This window comes from Mus caroli, unplaced genomic scaffold (genome assembly GCF_978045245.1).
Source record: "Mus caroli unplaced genomic scaffold, Mus_caroli_1 scaffold_9, whole genome shotgun sequence".
NCBI lineage: Eukaryota > Metazoa > Chordata > Mammalia > Rodentia > Muridae > Mus > Mus caroli.
Window position 1 is genome coordinate 76,914,914 of NW_028227264.1, and position 19,845 is coordinate 76,934,758.

General features: G+C 47.5%; 1 protein-coding gene across 3 annotated transcripts; it reads left to right on the forward strand.

Annotated features, from left to right (window-relative positions):
- The first annotated feature begins 9,745 nt into the window (after positions 1-9,745).
- On the forward strand, positions 9,746-19,828 carry Hacl2 (2-hydroxyacyl-CoA lyase 2). Of its 3 annotated transcripts, none has more exons than XM_021174299.3 (16): positions 9,746-9,857; positions 10,384-10,528; positions 11,887-12,088; positions 12,207-12,334; positions 12,418-12,556; positions 12,650-12,761; positions 14,356-14,455; positions 14,795-14,892; positions 14,998-15,134; positions 16,387-16,521; positions 18,362-18,476; positions 18,567-18,736; positions 18,812-18,882; positions 18,978-19,049; positions 19,220-19,325; positions 19,413-19,828. In XM_021174299.3, the coding sequence occupies exons 2-16, from the start codon at positions 10,394-10,396 to the stop codon at positions 19,589-19,591; spliced, it is 1,899 nt and encodes a 632-aa protein (XP_021029958.1). In that variant the 5' UTR covers positions 9,746-9,857; positions 10,384-10,393; the 3' UTR covers positions 19,592-19,828. The 3 variants fall into 3 exon arrangements, with proteins under 3 accessions (XP_021029958.1, XP_021029957.1, XP_021029956.1); XM_021174298.3 differs by having other exon boundaries at positions 9,847-9,966; XM_021174297.3 differs by lacking the exon at positions 9,746-9,857 and adding an exon at positions 10,015-10,132.
- The last annotated feature ends 17 nt before the right edge of the window (positions 19,829-19,845 follow it).

A 19,845-nucleotide genomic window follows, 5' to 3' on the forward strand; every position in this document is an offset into this window, starting at 1 on the left:
TTTTGTGACCATATCTTGAACTCTGGAATTGTAATCCCTTTAACACTGGCCTTTTTGCTCAGGGCTCTGCCTCTGGTGGGTTTTCTGCTTCTGTATGAATCATTGGATTTTTTTTCCTATTCACGTGAAGAATGCCCTGAAGACTCTGTTAGGGTCTCACAGACTGTAATTTCCTTTGGCCAGATGGTTAGTGGGCACAAAGTTTTAGTTTTGTAGACTGAAAAAGTCCTGGAAACAGATGATGTTTGGGGCTTCACTGAAGAGTCAGTGTTTTTAATGTCACTAAGATGGCATTAAATCCCTTTAAAAAACAGCTAAGATGGGGCTGGAGAGATGGCTCAGCCCATAAGAGCACTTCTGTTCTTGCAGAGGATCTGGGCTCCATTCCAAGAACCCATGGCTCATAATCTCCTATCACTCCAGCTCCAGGTGGATCCAGTCCTACAGTCATGTGCATGACCTTCCCTCCCCATATAATTAAAAAATAAAATAAATATTTTCAAAAGTGGTTAATGTAGGGCTAGTGAGATGGACCAGCAGGTAAAGGTGTTTGTGGCCAAGGCTGATGACATGAGCTCAGTCTCCAAGATCCTTATAGAGGAAGTGGAGAGTGGACACGCCCATGTTGTCCTCTGAGCTCCACATATGTGCCCTTGCATGTAAATGCCATACCCTATAATACATACAATAATTTTTAAAAGAAGTGATCAACATAATGCAACATATGCTCTGTGTATTTGATATAATAAAAATAAGAATAAACTAAAAATTTTATACCACAGCTGAAAGCCAATATTATGAAGATGACTTCTTCATCTTGTGGGTGTTTTTGCCTTAACTGGTCCAAAGCACCTTTCCAAACAAAGTGAGATGGCTGGGATGACTGTATCCAGTGTCAAACAATAGTCAGGTTCCTGTTCATAATTAGGACATTCATAACTAGGACATTCCTCTCCAAGGGATATCATCCAGTAAGTCATCCACTTCCTGCATCCAGCAGGATGTCTGTCCATCAAGGCCTGGAATGCTTTCTCACATCTAGTGACCCACAAACTCTGTAAACGCCTCCATCCAGTCTAAATGCAATATTTATGGTGCCATCAAGTTAGACACGGTGGCTCACTCCTGTAATCTGAAGAAAGCTGGGATGGATGTCTCAGTGCTTAAAGAGAATTTGATTTTGCAGAGGCTCCACATGTGGACACCAGGCATGCACATAGTACATAGCACACATGCAGGCTAAAAACTCATTTCATAAAATACAGAAATCTAAATTAAAATAAACCACAGTCCAGACCAGTATTCTTTCTTTTTTCTTTTCTTCCTTCCTTCCTTCCTTCCTTCCTTCCTTCCTTTCTTCCTTTCTTTCTTTCTTTCTTTCTTTCTTTCTTTCTTTCTTTCTTTCTTTCTTTCTTTCTTTCTTCTTTCTGTCTTTCTTTCTCTCTCTCTTTCTTTCTTTTATCCTTCTTTTTTTTTTTTTTAAGATTTATTTTATATTGTTGTGCCCATATTGTAAAAACACCAAAGAGAACCACCAGGAAGCACAACTCTGATATAAGCACATGAGGGTTTTTATTCAAGCTTGAGCTTGGGCCACTAAACTTTCTGATGGATCAGGAAGGAGAGTGACCCCCAGGTCTAGGGGAAGGGGGTTTATAAAGAAAAACACCTCAAGTGGGGGTTTCCAAGCCTTGGCATATTGGCCTTCAAGCTAATTGGTTTACAGAACTGGTTTAACCACAGGGAGGGAGCATACATCAAAAAGGAACATTTTGATCTGGGAACAACTTATATTTTCTTAGCCTACTCAGTTGCAGCTGTCATGTCTATTTTGCAACTGCCAGAGACATTGTGTGATTTTTCTCAGACCTCGAGGGGGCCACACCTCTCTAAGGGCAGTTAACTTAAAATGGAGTCTTAAGAATAAAATGGAGTTTATTCTGCTACCTCAGTCCCTTCAATATATGTGAGTACACCGTCGCTGTCTTCATACACAGCAGAAGAGGGCATTGTATCTCATTACAGATGGTTGTGAGCCACCATGTGGTTGCTGGCAATTGAACTCAGGACCTCTGGAAGAGCAAACAGTGCTCTTAACCTCTGAACCATCTCTCCAGCCCCCAGTATTCTTTCCTAATTTCTTGGTTCAATCCACAGTTGTCTCTCAATGAATTTGTCATGGTCATTAAGAGGACACAGGAGGCACAGGTACTCGGGCCTTGAATTCCAGCAGCAGGGAGCAGAGGACTCTGTGAGTTTGAGGCCAGGGTGATCTATATGGAAAGTTCCAGACCGGCTGGAGTTACATAATGAGACCTTGTCTAAAACTAAAATAATAAAAAAGAAATTTAAGAGTTCAGATGACTTTGGGCTGGATGCTAGCTTAACTTTGCAGGAAGGGGTATCACATTAGACATGTTTTTTAAACTCTCTCTTTCTGAGCCTTAAGTTTTCTCCTCAATAGAAAGGAAATAGTAATCTTGTTTTAGAGGTGAAAAAAAAAAAAGCTAGGAGCTAGCACCTGATTACCAGAATCCACTCTCTTCTCCTTCCTTAGCAATAGACTCCTAGGCTAGAGTGCAGCTCTGTGGTAGAGCACTTGCAGAGTGGATGTTCAGAAGCAAAAGGTGTCTCTGGGGGTAGTGTAAAATGACCCACGAAGGCTGACACAAGATAGGATAATTCAGTGGGTCGAAAACCCTTTGGGGGTCAGATTACTCTATTACAGAAATGGCCTAAGATCGTCAGAAACTAAGATATTTACATTACAGTTATGAAGTATTCACAAGACTAATTTATGATTGGGTGTCACCACAACATGAGGAACTGTATTAAAAGCTTTCAGCATTAGGAGGGTTGAGAACCACTGGGATAATTGGTGCTTATGAGTTATCCAGCCTGAGCAATATAGAGAGACTGTGTCAAAACCCAACAAGCTAGAAAGTGCTGTTGAGGTGTTTACTCATGACGGGTAAAGAAAGAGATAAAGTCAGTTGTTCCCTTGTAGGCTTTACAGCGATACTCACCTAGAGAAACCAACACAAAACTGTTTTGTGGGAGGTTTTATTTTGTCCTCTAGTATCTTCCTCTCTTTCTAAGTGGTGACCCCTTAGGGACGAGGCTGTCACTTTGTAACCATGGCTGGCAACATTGTATAAATCACTAAACCCCCAGCAATGCCCTTAAACTGGCCAGGAAAACCTGAGGCCAGTAAGCCTATGAGCTATTTCAAAAGTGGAAATTCATGACAAATAGAAAGATGCCATCATTAGTTGTAAAGTGTTTTGTTAAATTCACTTTTACATTGTAACAAAGTCAACTCAATAAATATCCTCTTATACCCAAACCAACAAAGCAATCATACAAGCCTACAGGCACCTCTTGCCTCAGGGCCTGAGTCAGGAGATCTGGGTACCAAGTTATTGCTGAACCACTGAATGAGACATGGGAGCTTCTTTCCTATCTGCCTGTTTCATTGTTTATTAGATTTCATCAATCATTGTCATCATCATCATTTGGTGGTACAGGGAGTGAACCCAAGGCCTCACACATGCTAGACAGGTGCTTACTTTTGCTTTCTCTTTGAGACACTAAGTTACCCAGGCTGGCCTTGATTTTATTCTGCAGTTTAGACTGTCCTTGAACTTGTTACCCTCCTGTCTCAATCTTCTGAGTACCAGGAACGCAAGCAAGCAGCACGATATGCCTGGCTATCTCACTAGCTACAGAAGGGCAGACTCATCATTGATGACTTCCTTTCTCTTGGACAGTTCTTGAATCTTGTACTTTCTCTGAAGCTGATAAACACGACGATTATCAAGGCTACAGGGTCTGGCGGATGCACCAATGAAACCCTTAACAGCAATATGTCTGGTACGTGACTTCCAAGAAGCTTCAACAGGCAGAAAGTCATATTCATCTCTGGGTCTTTTTCAAGCTGTGTTGCCAGTGGATAGAGCCTGTTTCTTGCAGAAAATATTAAAAGGAACTGGCACTTTCCCTCCCTAGTGCTGACAACTCTCAGCCCCGGTGGCCTGGCCTTCCATGCACTGGCGGGCAATGGCCAACCTGTTTTTATCTCATGAAGACTCTGACTCAGAACTCCACAATCTCTCCACCCAACTTGCTAGGTTCCCACTGGAACCTGGTCATTATCTTGTCAACCCCGTGCTTCAATACTCCCATGGCCCTTGTGGTGCACATCTGGCAAACCCACGCTTTGCCACTGTATCTTCTTCTCTTGAACCCAGTTGAACTGCCGTGTGAAAGAAAATGCCACACAGACTTAGTTCAGAAGCAATGGTAACTCAATCGCTGGGCGTAACAACTAAAATCCTAATCTGAAAGCCCTATTAAATCTGATTCCTCTGGGGACAAATCCTAATGGATTGCCACGATACCAGGAAACTCTAGCAGCTACATCTTGCCCTTATGCTATCCCTGTTCCAAAAAGGGTCTAACTCTCTCCTGCTTCCTCTCTTCCTCCGTCCAACCCGGAAGTCCCTCCTACTCATCCAGCGATTGATTCCTTTATTCATTAGGGAATTGATTCACAACAATAGCACCAGGCCCATCCACAACACCTGTTGTTTCCAAGTTCTTGGCTTCTTAGTCAAGGCACTGAAATAAAAACTCATGGGAAAGTAGTGAGATAACTTTATTAAGCCAAATTACAAAACATGTTAGACTATGTTTCAAGTCCTTTAATCCTCTGCACTCAAAGGCAGAGGATGTATGATCTTTGTGGGTTTGTGGCCAGCTGGCCTTCATAGTGAGCTCCAGGACAGAGACTCTGTCATTAAAGAGAGAGAGAGAGAGAGAGAGAGAGACAGAGAGAGAGAGACAGAGAGAGAGAGACAGAGACAGAGAGAGAGACAGAGACAGAGACAGACAGAGAGACAGAGAGACAGAGAGACAGAGAGACAGAGACAGAGACAGAGACAGAGAGAGCGCTTTGTGTGCAGTGGGTTATATAAATGAAGATGTTCATAAATCCTAACTATTGTTTGAGACTCAAGAGAAGAAGGAGTTAGTCATTAAGGGGACATAGTGAGAGTAGCCTTTCTTGTTTTTGTTTTTTAGGATGTATTTATTTTCTGTGGGTGAGTGTTTTACCAGCATGCTTGCATGTTCGCTTTGTGAATTCCTGGTGTCTGAAGAGGCAAGTAAAGGGTGCCAGATTTCCTGGAGCTGGAATCACACAGGGTTTCAAGCCACTGTGTGGGTGGAGAACTAAACCCCAGTCCTTGGAAAGAGCAGAAAGCACTCTTAACCATTGAGTCATCTCACCTACCCCAAGGCTGTCGGCTTTGATTGATATATAAATCATTTTCTACTATGTATGTCCCTTCCCATAATTCATTTGATTTTAATCATATGATGGTACAAGAGGGTAAATAGTGGTTTCTCCCTAAAAGTTCACTTAAGGACACAATTTTGCCTTACTGTGAGTGCACCCAAAACCAGTCCTGAACTGGGATCACCTGCTGTCCAGGGCCATTAGGGTGCATTGGGAATATATTTGAGTAGAACTGTAAGTTTGATGGTCATTAAGGTAGGAGATGGGCTGGAGAGGTGGCTCAGAGGTTAAGAGCTCCTCTTGCGGAGGACCAAAGATCAATTTCCAGTACCCACGTGATAGCTCAAAACTGTCTGTTACTCTAGGTTCAGGACATCTGACATCTCTCCTGGCCTTTCAGTGTACAAGGTGCACAGTGTATGCTGCACAGACATATATGCAGACAAAACACACATGCACATAAAATTAAAAATAAGAGGAGGAGAGATGTGTTCTGTTATTCAGCAAGCATGTGCATATCATTCACAGTGGGGCAGTGACTAAACACAGGGCTGTAAAACTAGCAAATGGGGAAAAGCCCTTCGCAAAGTGTGAGCTAATGCTGGCATAAACCACAGCTGGACCACTGTCAGATGAGCTCGAGGCTCTGAAACTGTGGCAACAATGGCAGAGTACGAATCTGCAGCTTCTGAGACCAAAACTGTGGAGGGCATTTCATGTGTGATTTTACACACAGAGAGACTGAATTTGACCCCTGAAACTCACAAGGTAGAAGGAGAGAACTGACTCTCAAAAGTCGCTCTTTGACATCTACTTCTGCGTGCGTGTAAGGGGAAGGGGTTATGCTTGTTTTAAGGCTAACTGGAATTGGTTTGTGACCTTGCACCAGTGAGGCAGAAATACGTTCTGAAGTGGAATGATTTTCAAGTAAGGGTGAATTGAAGGCTTATGGCTAGAAGGGCAACTTTAACAGCCTTGTCTTGGATCAAAGAATTTGGCTGGAGAAACATCAGACATTTAAAATTCAGTTCTCTGGTTAACAGGCAACGCTTCTGTGCAGAGGGATCAGGAAGGGTCAGGAGTTTCCATCCATTTCTTCTTTTGCCACATGCTGGCTGATCCTTGTTGCTGTTTGTGTGGGAGGGCGGTTACTCCATCTATTCATAGAGCTCTATAAATGTGCCTTTGTATTGAGTTCTGTTTCTTAGATGGAGCCTTCCAGATGTTGACTGAGAAGAGAGCTTGTTTGAATTTCTTGTCCCAAATTTTGGGGAGCCTTGCCTGGCATGCCACAGGTTACCGGAGAAATTTAGGTCCCACTTTGTGTTCTTGGTCTTGTCAACAAAATAATTTAAGAGGGAAATTTAAAGATGATTTATTAGAATTTAAAAGAAAAACAGCAGGGCAGGCAAGCTGCCAGGGAGGAGGGAGAAGAGGAAGAGAGGTGGCCATGCCTTTTAAGCTAGTCTGGGATGTTTGGAGGTGGAGGTCAGCAAGCAGACATAAGGTAGATAAGCAGCTACATGGCATCAGATGAGGAACTTTAGAGAAAAAGCAAAGAAGCCCACAGTGTCAGGAAGTGTGTTCAAGTACTGGCCAGTATCTGAAAGAAAGGAAAAAAATGTTTAAAGAAAAAAAAAAAAAGAAAAAGGAAAAGCTATCTTTTTCTGAGCAATTGGGAAATCAGAAAGGCTAACCATAGCCACATGGAAAAGAAAACCCAAGATTAACGTAAGAGGGGCCAGGAGATGGCTGGCTCAGGGGTAAAAGAACTGAGTTTAATCTGCCGGTCTGACATGCTGGAAATATAGAACCAAGCTGTCCTCTGACCTCCACATGTGTACCGAGTACAAAATAAATACAGTAAATAAATAATTAAACGCTTAACACGTAAAAGAAGTCAGTTTGTAGAGGAAATGGGCACGGTGGACTGCGTGCAATTCCAGTGGCAGAGGATCAAGGGAGGGGAAAGCAGAGCAGACTCACTGAGGAGCAGCTGTATCGATGAGCTCCGGGTTTGACTGAGAGAACCTGCCTCAGTGAATAAAGAACAATGGGGGATGATTCTGGACCTCAACGGTGTACCACATGCATGTGCATCCACACATGTGTCACACACACACACACACACACACACAAATGGAAAAGGAAGGAGACAGACAGGAAGTCTTTACTTACCTGGGTTTTTAACAAACAGAAACATTCTTGAGTAAAGCCTAAGTACCACTAACTGGAGAGGCAGGGGCTACACAGGGCCATATTTCTTCAGTCTGATCCTTCGAGGGCTCTTTCCTTAGCTCTCTGTTCCATTTCCACCTTTGGGAGTGTTTTTCCTTTGTTAATAATTTGCCTCTATTTCTATTTCTAGCTAAAAGTCCCTGGAATATTTATTTTGCCCCAGGACATAAAAGCCCGGGATTATATGCTATCTGAGCTCAACTTCATGGCTCAGCACTCCTAAGCATGTGCCTGACACTCTGGGCTTCCTCACTGTTTCTCTGACCTCCATGACTAACTTAAAGGACATGACTCCTTCATCTCCTCTGCCAGGATTTTCAGCTTGACCCTACTACTTTTTCCTCCCAAACTCTTAATAAAAATGTCTTTGGGATTCTTTCTGATTCGTTTTATTAATGAGACTAAGGACCCCCAAGAAGATACTAAGTAACAAGTCTGACAGCCTCTTCTTTAGGGGTAAATGAATTAAGTGAAGAAATGTGCTGGGAAAGCCTGTGTGCTGACACAGAGTAACTAGTTCATTCTTTATCTCTGTCCATCTCTTGGTGTCTGTCTGTCTGTCTGTCTGTCTCTGTCTCTATCTCTCTGTTACTGGGGATAGAATCCAGGACCTTATAAATAAGAAGTAAGGGCTTCGCCACTAACTACATCTTCAGCCCAAATACTATCTTTTTATTGGCCCTGGAAATGTAATTGAACCTAAAAACCCCTTTCAGGAAGTATGTGGTTGATCCTTTTAATTAAGGGCTCTCACTAATAGGGCTGGGGAGGAGTGGCTCCCTGTACTGCTCCTAGAAAGAGAATGGAGTTAGGAGACAGAAGGGAGAAGGGCCAATTTGGAGATAGATGGAGTAATCCAAAACAATTATTTTCTTAATTTTTATTTATTCACGTTACATCCAGGTTGAAGCCCTGCCCCCAGTCCCACCCTCACAAGTCCCCCCCCCCCGCCCCCGCCCCCATTACCTCCTTTCCTTAGGGAAGGGGAAGCTTCCCATGGGTACCAGCCCAGCCTGGGACATCAAGTCATTATAGGACTAAGCATGGTCTCTCCCACAGAATCCCAACTAGGCAGACCAGCTAGGGGAAGGGGATCCAATGGCAGGCAGAGTCAGAGACAGCCCCTGCTCCAATTGTTAGGAGACTCACAAGAAGACCAAGCTGCTCGTCTGCTATAAATGGGTAGAGAATCTAGGTCCAGCCCCTGCACTCTCCCAAAACAACTCTTATGGAATGGCAAGGAAGAGCCTACCTTGTTTGATTCAAGAGGAAATTGGAGGCATGCTCACAGCCAGTAAGCATAAATAATTCATACGGTAATTTGGCTAAAAATAGTTGAGTAGGTTTTGGTGGGTACCCATGGCTTTGCCTGTGCTAGGCAAATGTTCCATCACAGAACTTAATCAGAGACCATAGTTGCTGAGAAGGGATGGCTGAACGATCAGCTTTAAACAGGGCATTTATACCATGGCTTGCAAAGGTCAGGGAACACCAAGGAAGAGGGACTGGAAAGAATATAAGAGCCAAAAGATGGGGAGAAAGGCTGTGGAATGCTATCTTGTGGACATGACACAGCTGACGCGATCGTGATTTTTGGTTGGTCTCTATGCACTCCTGCCTGTCCTGGAACTCACTATGGAGAAGAGCCTGGTCTTGAACTCACAGAGATTCGCCTGCCTCTGCCTTCGGAATGGTGGGATTAAAAGCACATACCATTACACGGGTTTACATTGTTAAATATCCATTGTTCAGGCTTCAACAATAGCTCAAAACCCTTGGTTACACAGATGGTTCCGATTAAAAGCCAGTCAAAGAAAAAGACATAAATTGGAGAAAGGGATTTGTACGACAGATCGGAGTTTGTAAAAGGTCCCCAGATGCTGGAAACCTGGAAAATGACCTAACCGGCCTGGCACCAAACACTAGGGATTTCTCTAAACATCCTGCAAAGCCTCACAGTGGTCCAGGAAGGGGAGGGGCTTGCATATGTTGAGGTCCGGAATGCAGGTTCTGGGGAGCTCGGGTGGGGGTGTGTCACAGTCCACGCCCGTGGAACGTGCTGCGAGATGGTTCTCGCGGGTGTGGAAGGCGCGGTGCAGTGTTAGCCAATTAGAGACGAGGGAGAGAAGCGACCAATGATAAACGGCTCTTTCGGATAGCTTTTTCAGCGAGACTCCAGTTTGGCGCACGCGCGTCTCGTTGAACTACGGGGCGCTGCAGAGCCAAGTGGGCAAAAGGGGCACCACCGCACACTCCCCAGTCACGTGACCCAGAAGCGGCAGAGTTCCACTGCAGTCAGGGACCTTTCCTATAGGCAAAGGTCATAGGGCCTTGTTTGGGGATGGGTGGAAGGGAGTTCTATGTAGTGGAGCTGAAGGCGCATCCTATTGAAAAGTGACCTCGGCTGAAGGCCAAAAGTCAAGAGTTTGGTGTGTGTGTGTGGGGAGAGTGGGGGGGGGGGGCGTACCCTAGGCTGCGCGATCCGATGGGGGTGTGGCCTTACGACTCAATGATGTAAGCGCGAGGCGAGCTCTCCGCTGAGCCCCAGTCCAGCGTTGAGGAGGGTGGGTTCTGCATGGGCTCGCTAACAGATAGGTAAGTAGGAACTTCAACCTTGTTTCGGTGCTACTGCGATCGCCTTGACCTGCTGTGGCCTACTTTTAGATTGAAGGTGGTGACGTCAGGGGGCGACTTAGCCTCACTGGGGCGTGGCTTTAAGTCCAGTCTAGATACGTCTGTGGGCGTGGCCTGGCAGGTCGGGGAGGTGTGGCCCAGGTCCGACGGACGACCCTGCTTCCGGATTAGATTATAGTACTCAGATTCTGGCTCTGTGCTTTCTTACTTAGGTTCCGCCTCATGGAAACTTCTGCGGCCGCTGCATCTGCCGGAGGCTTCTTCCCCTCCTTCCTGCTTCTGGCGTTTGGGACACTGGTGGCTGCCGTGCTGGGCGTCGCTCACAGACTGGGGCTCTTCTATCAGCTGATGCACAAGGTGCTTAGGGTAGAAGGAGGGCTAGGGGTAGGAGGAAGGGACTAAAGGTGTTTCTCCAGCTCATCCACTGTGCAGGTGTGGAAAGCGAGTCCCAACTAGTCTAGAAGTGGCTGGTTGGGAGATTCTTTACAGAGCTCTGTCCCTTTGCCAAACTGTATATGGGCCTGGACTTTGTAACTAGTACGAGATAATGGGGAAATTGTCGTTATCTGGACAGCACACATTCTCCGCCTACCTCCATACCCAGGGGCCTGAGTCATTTTAACAGAGCAGGCTTTTTAAACATAGTGAGATTGGTGGGCTGAAGGTAGGCAGAGGAGGGAATGGGCTCTGATAGTAAGCTCTTCCGGGGAACTGTCTTAGCATATCTCATACCATCTTCGCCAAAGTAAGTGCTATAATTTCTGTCCTTGTGCCCACAAGAGGCAAATGATCTACAGAGAAGTTTAGTATTTTCCTCTAGATGACAGATTTGGGAAAAGCTGACCCCACAAGTCATAATTATAAACCACTTGTTCCATTCTGAGAAATTCTTGCCCTTACCCAGTCCCTTTTCTTCTAAACAGGGACAGTGCCACTGACCTTGAAGTATGTAGGGATCATGAAGCTACTGAGGCTTGGATGCTCAGGGTAGTCTGTGCCAGGAGTCACTTCCGTGCTAGGCATATGGCTGCTGGCAGCATGTCAGCTGGACCTGTGCCTCACTAGCAGAGGGAGAGGGAGGCAATAGGCTGGATGGAGTTAGCACTCCAAGTGCCAGGCCCTGCAGGGATACTAGGAAGCAGGCACACATCTAAGCCAGGGGCCTTCTGCCTCTTGCCAGGCTCCCCTGGATTCTCTGTAGATTTAACCTCTATCTCCTTTCTTCTCAACTGGCTCGGTATTTCTGGAGCAGGCATTATAATTTCCAGAGCCACTTAAGAACATAGGCTTTATCTCAGTCTGCTACTTGGTAGGCTGGGGAGAGATGGTCAGAAATTCAAGCCCTGCCTAAGCTACATAAGGAGTTCAAAGCCTAGTGAGACCTTGTCCTAGTGAAAGCTGATGATATAGCTCAGTGGTAGAGTGCTTGTCTAACAATATCTATGCCCAGGGTTCAATCCCCAGTACAGTTTCAAAAGGAACATGGCTTCTGTTGGACTCTATTACTTGGGCAAGTCTTGGCATCCTTAGCTGTAGGATAAAGAGAACAATAAGATTTGCTAAGTCAGTGTACCCTTCTCTGAATTGGGTTTAAAGTGGTATGTCTCTATGGTATGTCTCTAACCAGAATCTAAGTTCGTCTGTCTTCCGACCTTACCCCTGCCTGTTCTTGGGCTGGCCTCTGACTGTCTTGTTCCTCACCTTCTCTGGCCCAGGTGGACAAGACAAGCATCCGGCATGGTGGAGAGAGTGTGGCAGCTGTGCTCCGAGCCCATGGTGTACGCTTTGTCTTCACATTGGTCGGTGGGCACATTTCCCCACTGCTGGTGGCCTGTGAGAAGCTGGGTATCCGAGTGGTAGACACACGCCACGAGGTCACTGCTGTCTTTGCTGCTGATGCTGTGGCCCGCCTGACTGGTAAGGACCAGGGGCTAGCAGGACAGTGACATGGACCCTGTGAATGAGAGGCAGGGGGTTTGGGGGATAGGACGATGTTTGGGAGGATGGCATGGTTGTCACCAGCTCTTTCTTCCAGGGACAGTGGGTGTGGCAGCAGTGACAGCCGGTCCTGGCCTCACCAACACTGTGACTGCAGTGAAGAATGCACAAGTGGCACAGTCCCCAGTCCTGCTTTTGGGTGGAGCTGCCAGCACCCTGCTGCAGGTGCCTAGTCCTTAAGGGTGAGTGGGGTCCCCAAGAAGGCTTCTCAAGCTTATCTGATAACTGTCCCTTGCCTTCTCTGCCAGAAACGGGGCGCACTTCAGGCCATTGATCAGATGTCTCTGTTCAGGCCACTCTGCAAGTTTTGTGCTTCTGTGCGAAGGGTACGGGATATTGTACCTACCCTGAGGACTGCAATAGCTGCTGCCCAGTCAGGCACCCCAGGTAGGTGGAGGAGGGAGCTGGACAGTAATCAAGCCCTGGAGTCTAGGGGTTGCTGCAACAGGTGCCATAGACTGAACCTCCCTATCCCTGCAGGTCCAGTGTTTGTGGAGCTGCCTCTTGATGTACTATATCCTTACTTCATGGTTGAGAAGGAGATGATACCAACCAAGTTGCCCAATAGCCTCATGGGTCGTGTGGTTGTCTGGTGAGTATCGCTATCCCCACTATAGCTTTCTTCCTTCTTTTGCCTCTTTTGTGGTCGTCTTCCTAAATGTACCCCTCTTTCTTTGTCTCATTCATTGAGTTCACATGGGCTTGGAGGAGCCAGCTCTAGGGAAAGCTTTCCTGTAGAAGTAATTCATGTGCAAAGGTCCTGAGGCAGGAGGGAACTTGGTAGGTCCAGCAAAGCAAGGCATGGCCCTTATGATGAGAAAGAGGAGATGGGCAGGCATAGAGCTTGAGAGATTTCCCTGTCTTCCTTTTCCTTCTTCTCTTCCTCCATCTCTGCCACCTAGTTATCTCTTAGTTATCACCTAGTTAGCTTCTCCCTTTCCTTTTTATTGCCCCTTCCCTCTCAGATATTTAGTGGGCCAGATCTATGTGCTAGATAGCAGAATAGGCATGGGGTGACATCAGTGGACAGGATATTCAGGTTCTTAGGCTCTGGTGTGTAAGAATTGTTTTGCATGCCAGATCAAGCAAAGTGATTTTGTTTTGTGGCCTTGCCCCAAAAATTCCGGTCCAGAATTCTGTGTAGCCCAGGCTGTTCTGGAACTTGAAAATTCTCCTCTTTCAGCCTCTCAAATGTTGGAATCACAGACAGGTGCCCCAGGTCGTCTTTAGTTTTGTTAAGACTCCCTGACCTCCTGGTCTTTCTGTCCTCTTCTCTCCTTGTCCTCTCTCTCAGTGTCACTTGGAAGACTGGCTCTTTCCCTGACTCTCCTTTATATATTTTTAATTTTAATGGTTTTATGAGAGAGGAGGTAGCTTTGTATCCGTGCTGGCTCAGTATTAGTGTGAGTCCTCTTGCCTCAGTATCCCTGGTGCTGGATTCTCTCTCCTTTTTAAACCACGTTCCCCTCATCCCCTCCTTTATTCTTAGCCTCATTAACTCCCTATAGTCACGACTTTAACAGACAAAACAGGCGTTGGCTCTGAGCTCTGACTGCTTCCTGGGTGTCTGTCTTTAGTGAGATTGAGTGTTCCTTGAGGGCAAGGCCTGGGCAGGATTTCTTTTTGTGTCACAGGGTCCAAGAAACTCAAGGCCTGAGGCCTAGTGTGTAGGGAGACAGGTGGCACTGCAAGAACCGAATGGGTAACATTCACAACTCCCACAGCCAGCATTTTGTAAAGTGTTTCTCTCCTTCCCTTGCAATGGTGCTGGAGATGGAACCTGAGGCTTCATATGTACTAGGCAGGGCCTTTGTCACTGAGCCACACTCCCAGACCACAATGTGCCTTATAACCTAAGAGGGTAGATATGGGAACGTCCCCATTTTACAGAGGAGGAAGATCAGAATGCTGAAGGAACTGGACCAAAGTCACACAGCGGAGGTGCTGTAGGGCTAGGGTCTAACTCACAGCCCTAGTTTCTGTGCTGGCATTCTCCACCTGTTATCTGATTCGGGGAACTGTGTCAAGTTCGGGTGGCTGCCTGAAGGGTTGGAGTTGGAGACTTGGTCATTTAGTGTCTCGTATCATGGTTTATCCTCCCTGATTCCTTTTCTGTCCCCTTACTTTTCCTCAGCCCCCAGAATCCTGTATTCACCACGGTAACTGGTTCCTCCCTGTTCTCACAGGTATTTACAGCACTGCCTGGCCAACCTCTTTGTTGGGGCGTGGGAACCTCGTCCCGAGGGACCTCTACCCTTGGATATTCCCCAGGCGTCTCCGCAGCAGGTAAGTTAACTCTTTCCTGGCCTATGACTCTCATCTGGCAAGGTGTTGCTGATGTCTGTGGACCAGCACTGGGACCTCTATCTTGTGGGCTGGTGGCAACCCGACGATGATCCTTTAATAATTGTAAAAATGTATGTGTGTTTGTGTATTGTCTGTGTATCACTGCCTGCATGTGGGGGTCATGCAGGGTCAGAGTACAACTTTGTGGAGTTGGTTCTCTCTTTCTGCTTGTGCATGGGTTCTGGGGAGTCAACCCAGGCTTTCCAGGCAAGTGCTATTACCTGCTAGCTGTCTTGCCAACCTGTGGGATGGCTCTGTGGTCTCTACTTATCACTTCAGGTCCAGCGCTGTGTGGAGATCCTGAGCCGGGCCAAGAGGCCTCTGCTGGTACTGGGGAGCCAGGCCTTGCTGCCCCCGACCCCTGCCAACAAGCTTAGGTAAGAAGCTCCCACTCTTTCTTAAAATCACGGTCTTGGTTCGTGGTGTTCCAGTGGCCTTGGCCATACTGACATCTGTTCTACCTGGACTCCTTTCCCTACCAGAGCTGCTGTGGAGACCCTGGGTGTCCCCTGCTTTCTAGGGGGGATGTCTCGGGGGCTGCTGGGCCGCAACCACCCTCTCCACATCCGGCAGAACCGCAGCGCTGCTCTGAAGAAAGCAGATGTTGTTGTCCTGGCAGGTAGGCTCTGCCTCCTCTTTTCCTTCCCTTCATCTGGCCCTGACATTGCCCGTCCTCATCTGTAGCACCCTTCCGTTGTGATCACTCATCTGTCTTCCTCTGCATGTACCCCCTTCCCTTCTAAAGGCCACTGAGCAAACTCACCCCAGACTGCAGCTTTGTGCTGTGACCTGGCTTCCCCTAGAGGATGTAAACCCTGTGGGCACTTGCTGTGTCTTACATACCTTTTTTACACAAAGCATTTTCTATACCATCAAGCACAAAACAGCTTTTGCTCTGTACAGCTGTGTACTGCTTAAGGCAGTACTGCATCCTGGAGATGTGTCCCTAAGTGGTTTTCTTGTGTGGATTTTGAGTGTGCATACACAAGCCAGTGGTTGGCTGGGACACAAGGCCACAGTCGTGTGTATGAACTGTTACTGACTGGAATGTCGATAGGCTATACGGGACTATAATGGTACCCCATATTTAGTGGTGATGATAGGCTATACAGGACTATAGTGGTACTCTGTATTTATTGGTTATGGCAAGTTCATGATTGCTCATGTCTTACCAGTAGGTCAGGTAACAATGCTCTGTTTGGCTGGGCTCATATATGAGCCAGGAGTTGGTGGGAGGTGGGGTGTCTGTCCCGGTGGCTAATTAGGTATGTCTTGGGTTGGGTAACTGAATCTCCACCTATGCTCCTCACACTACCCCTCAAGGTCCATGTGTGCCCTGTTCCCCAGTGCCACTCCTGGCAGGCCAGCCTGGTGGGGTAACGTGCTTACTATTTTTATTTTCTTCTTTGTGGTTTTGAGGCTAGAACCTTAAAACCAGGGTCTTACACATGATGAACAAGTATCATGCACTACTGAGCTATATGCGCCCCAACCCCCATGGCCTCTTGAGTTCTTCTTGTCTCAGTGTGGCACACCATGGCTTTTATCATGCTCGATCAGAGCCATTCAGGAAAAGCCTGTCCAGAATCGAGAGCTGCAAAGTCACGCTGGCTAGATGGCCTAGTGGGTAAAAGTGCTTGTTGCCAAATCTGATGACCTGAGTTTGATCCCTGGAACTCACAGAGTGAGAGTAGAAGATTGCAAGCTGTCTTCTGTTCTAGTGCATGAACCCCCCCCTCCCCCCAATACATGTAAACAGCTGGAAAGTCCCTGCAAGTGGCACAGATGCAGGGAGAGTACGCGACGGGGACTGTTGTACACTCGGCGTGCCACAGGAGCTGGAAGTGAGGTAGTGCTCATTGTCATCTCAGGCGCTGTGTGTGATTTCCGCCTGTCTTATGGTCGGGTCCTCAACCGCAAGAGCAGCATCATCATTGTCAACCGGAACCGGGATGATCTCTTGCTCAACTCGGACATCTTCTGGAAGCCTCAGGAGGCTGTGCAGGGTGAGCGTACCCCAAGGGACCCCGCCATGTGCATGGTGTCTTCATCTTGCCTCTGCTGCGTCTAGCTTGATTCAATATCAGGTCTCGACCACTTGGGCAACCTGAGGCACACTTGCCTGCAGACTGAATGGGTGCTTCTGAAGGAGTGGAGGGGGAGGGGAGGCACAGAGGGAGGTTTGGGGTTTTGAGGTGACAACTCCTGAATGCTGTCTGTTGCTTTCAGCTGGATCAGCCTCTCCGTGAATCTTACCCTCCTCATTTTTGTCCCCTTTCCATGCCATACTCTGGACACTGTTCTAAGGACCTGGGCTATCTTGTGGCATAGGCAACAGGGTCCCTTTGATTAAGCTGGAGAAGTGGCACCACCTTGTGTGTTTGTGAAGGTCCCTCTTATAAGTTGGTGGGCAGTAGGCTGAGGCAGGGAGGAGCTGTTAAGAGGAGCTGGACAATATGGGGATGCTGTTGCTTGCTTCTGACTCCAGCTACTTGGTGGGAGGGAGGTGGGGGAACCGAGGCCAGACGATTATCTTTTTGAGGTGTGTTGGTATAACTTAGCAAAAGCTATCTCAAAGTAAAATAAAAAGAACTCGAGTGTCACGCATGGTGGTGTGTATTTGGGTTTGTTTATTTTGAAACAGGGTCTCACTATGTAGCTCTGGCAGACTTGGAACTCTACTATGTAGGCCAGCTTGGCCTTGAACTCACATAGATCTGCCTCCCTCTGCCTTCCAAGTGTAGAGATTAAAAGAGTGTGCTACCACACCCTGTGATGATGGTACACATTTATAATCCCAATATCAAAGCAGGAGGAACAACTGAGAATTTGAGCCAAACCCTGGTCGAACATTGAGTTTAAGGCTAGCCTAGGCTACAGTGTGATATCTTATCTAAAAAAAAAAAATGCCCAACAGGGAGGCAGGGGTTTGCTAAGTTTGGTGGCAGGCCTTTTTAATCCTAGCACTAAGGAGGAAGAGGCGGGGAGATTTCTGAGTTCAGGGCCAGCTTGTTATATGTAGAGTTCCCGGCCAGCCAGCAAGCACTGCAGAGTAAGATTCTATCTCAAAAAACAAAGCAAAACAAAATAAACAAGGAAATAAAAAAAACATATCCAAAATGGGCCTGACAAGATGTTAAGAAGGCAAAGGCACTCCCTTGCCAACCTGATGACCTGAAATTGAGCCCCAGAACCCACAAGGCGGAAATACAGACCCCCACACTCTCAGTGTTACTCACCCCCCCCATCTATACACACACTAAGTCAATAAATGAAGTAGTTTTGTTAGGTGCTGGAGTGTTTACTGGGGATGCTCTAGACCCTGGGTTTGGTCCCCAGGACTGCGAATTTAACAGATGGGGGAGGTGACAGGACAGAAATTATATGACCTGGTAGGAGGACAGACTGGGTGAGAAACACATCTCTGAATGGGTATTCAGAATGGATGTTGAGAAAGAAAGCTGTCAGCCATTCAGTGCTTGCTGTGAGTTCCCATGTGCTTGGGCTCGAAAGATTTCCTTGGTGGGTGACATATTTTGGAGGCAGATGGTGTCACTGAGGTGTGAGGAGCAGGGAGGTAATGAGATCAGCTTGGGTTTGTAGATCCCCTACCCCTCATTTCCCAGGCCTCGCCTCCATCTTGCCAGGACCCTCTCATGGGTTCTCAGAGACTCTTTGAGGGGCTTCACCTGATTTGTCCTAAGAACACTTCTGGTCCATTTTCTCGCCTTCCTTTCAGATGCTGCTGTTGGCTTACTGTTCTATTTGGGGCTCTGGTGTTAGAAGGGCAGGGGGAAGCTGCCATCCTGTGGCTGGTCCTACAGCTATACTTTCTTCCATTCCTAGGAGATGTGGGCTCCTTCATGATAAAACTGGTGGAAGGCCTTCAGGGCCAGATGTGGTCCTCAGATTGGGCTGAGGAGCTTCGGAAAGCTGACCAGCAGAAGGAGCAGACCTACCGGTCAGTCTGGGTCGAGTGGACACGGCAGGAGTAAGGAGGGGAAGGGGCTGGTGGCAGCCAGCCCTACTGACTTCTGCTGTCCTGTTGCAGGGATAAGGCTGTAATGCCTGTATTACAGCACCTGAACCCAGTATGGGTGTTACAGCAGGTGGAGGAAACTCTGCCTGACAATGCACTTCTTGTGGTTGACGGAGGGGACTTTGTGGCCACTGCTGCCTACTTAGTCCAGCCCAGAGGGCCTCTGCGCTGGCTCGATCCTGGTAAGGAAAGTCCCACCCCAGGGGCAGCCTGTATTCTGTGCACCCTTCACAAGCACTGTGCTCTTATCTTTCTAGGGGCCTTTGGGACTCTGGGAGTTGGCGCAGGTTTTGCACTTGGGGCCAAGCTGTGTCAGCCGGAGGCTGAGGTGAGGCATTGGATGTGGGAGACTAACTGCTTTCTGGGCTTCGAACTACCCTAACTGCCCTGGGTCGTCTCCCCCCCTCCCTCCGCTCCTCCCAGGTTTGGTGCCTGTTTGGGGATGGAGCCTTTGGCTACAGCCTCATTGAGTTTGACACGTTCGTCAGACATAAGGTGACTGGGCTGCCCTGAGGGAAGCTTAGGAGGGTTCTGGGATATGTTATTTAGGGTTGGGCTGGGGGGTCAGGGGTTTTCCTCAGTGAACCACAGGCCCTGTTTTGTTGCTGGTCAACTTTTGAAGGCTGAAGGCTGCCTCTTGGCCTCCTTTTTTTTTTCCCCTACAGGTACCAGTGATAGCCTTGGTAGGAAACGATGCAGGTTGGACCCAGATTTCTCGAGAGCAGGTGCCCAGGTTGGGCAGTGACGTAGCCTGTAGCCTGGCTTACACTGGTAGGTGTCATGGTGTTTTGGGCCCAGCTGGGCTTCTCTGTTAACTCTCTGGGTGTCTCTGCTATTGCCTGACATATTTTCTTTTAGATTATCACAAGGCAGCCATGGGCCTGGGGGCCCAGGGATTGATACTCTCACGGGACAATGAGGATCAAGTGGTCAAGGTACTTCGTGAAGGCCAGAAGCTGTGCCAGGATGGTCATGCAGTCGTGGTCAACATCCTGATTGGGAGGACAGACTTCCGAGATGGCTCCATTTCTGTATAGGGACTATCCAGGGTTGGTGTGCTTGCCTCTTTGGCCCAGGACTTTGTCTACCTGGAGTTTTCATCCTTGCCCGTCCTGAGCTTGTCTCATAAGGTCTAACCCTCTGAGTGGGGATTGGTGGTGGTGGTGGGGGGACCAAAGCTCAAAGAGGCACCTTGGCAACCCTGGGTAGCTCTTTCCAAAAGGCTCAGCTGTACCCTCTCTCTTACAAAATTAATAAATCTCTTGGCTATATGAGCCCAAGGACTCAGTCA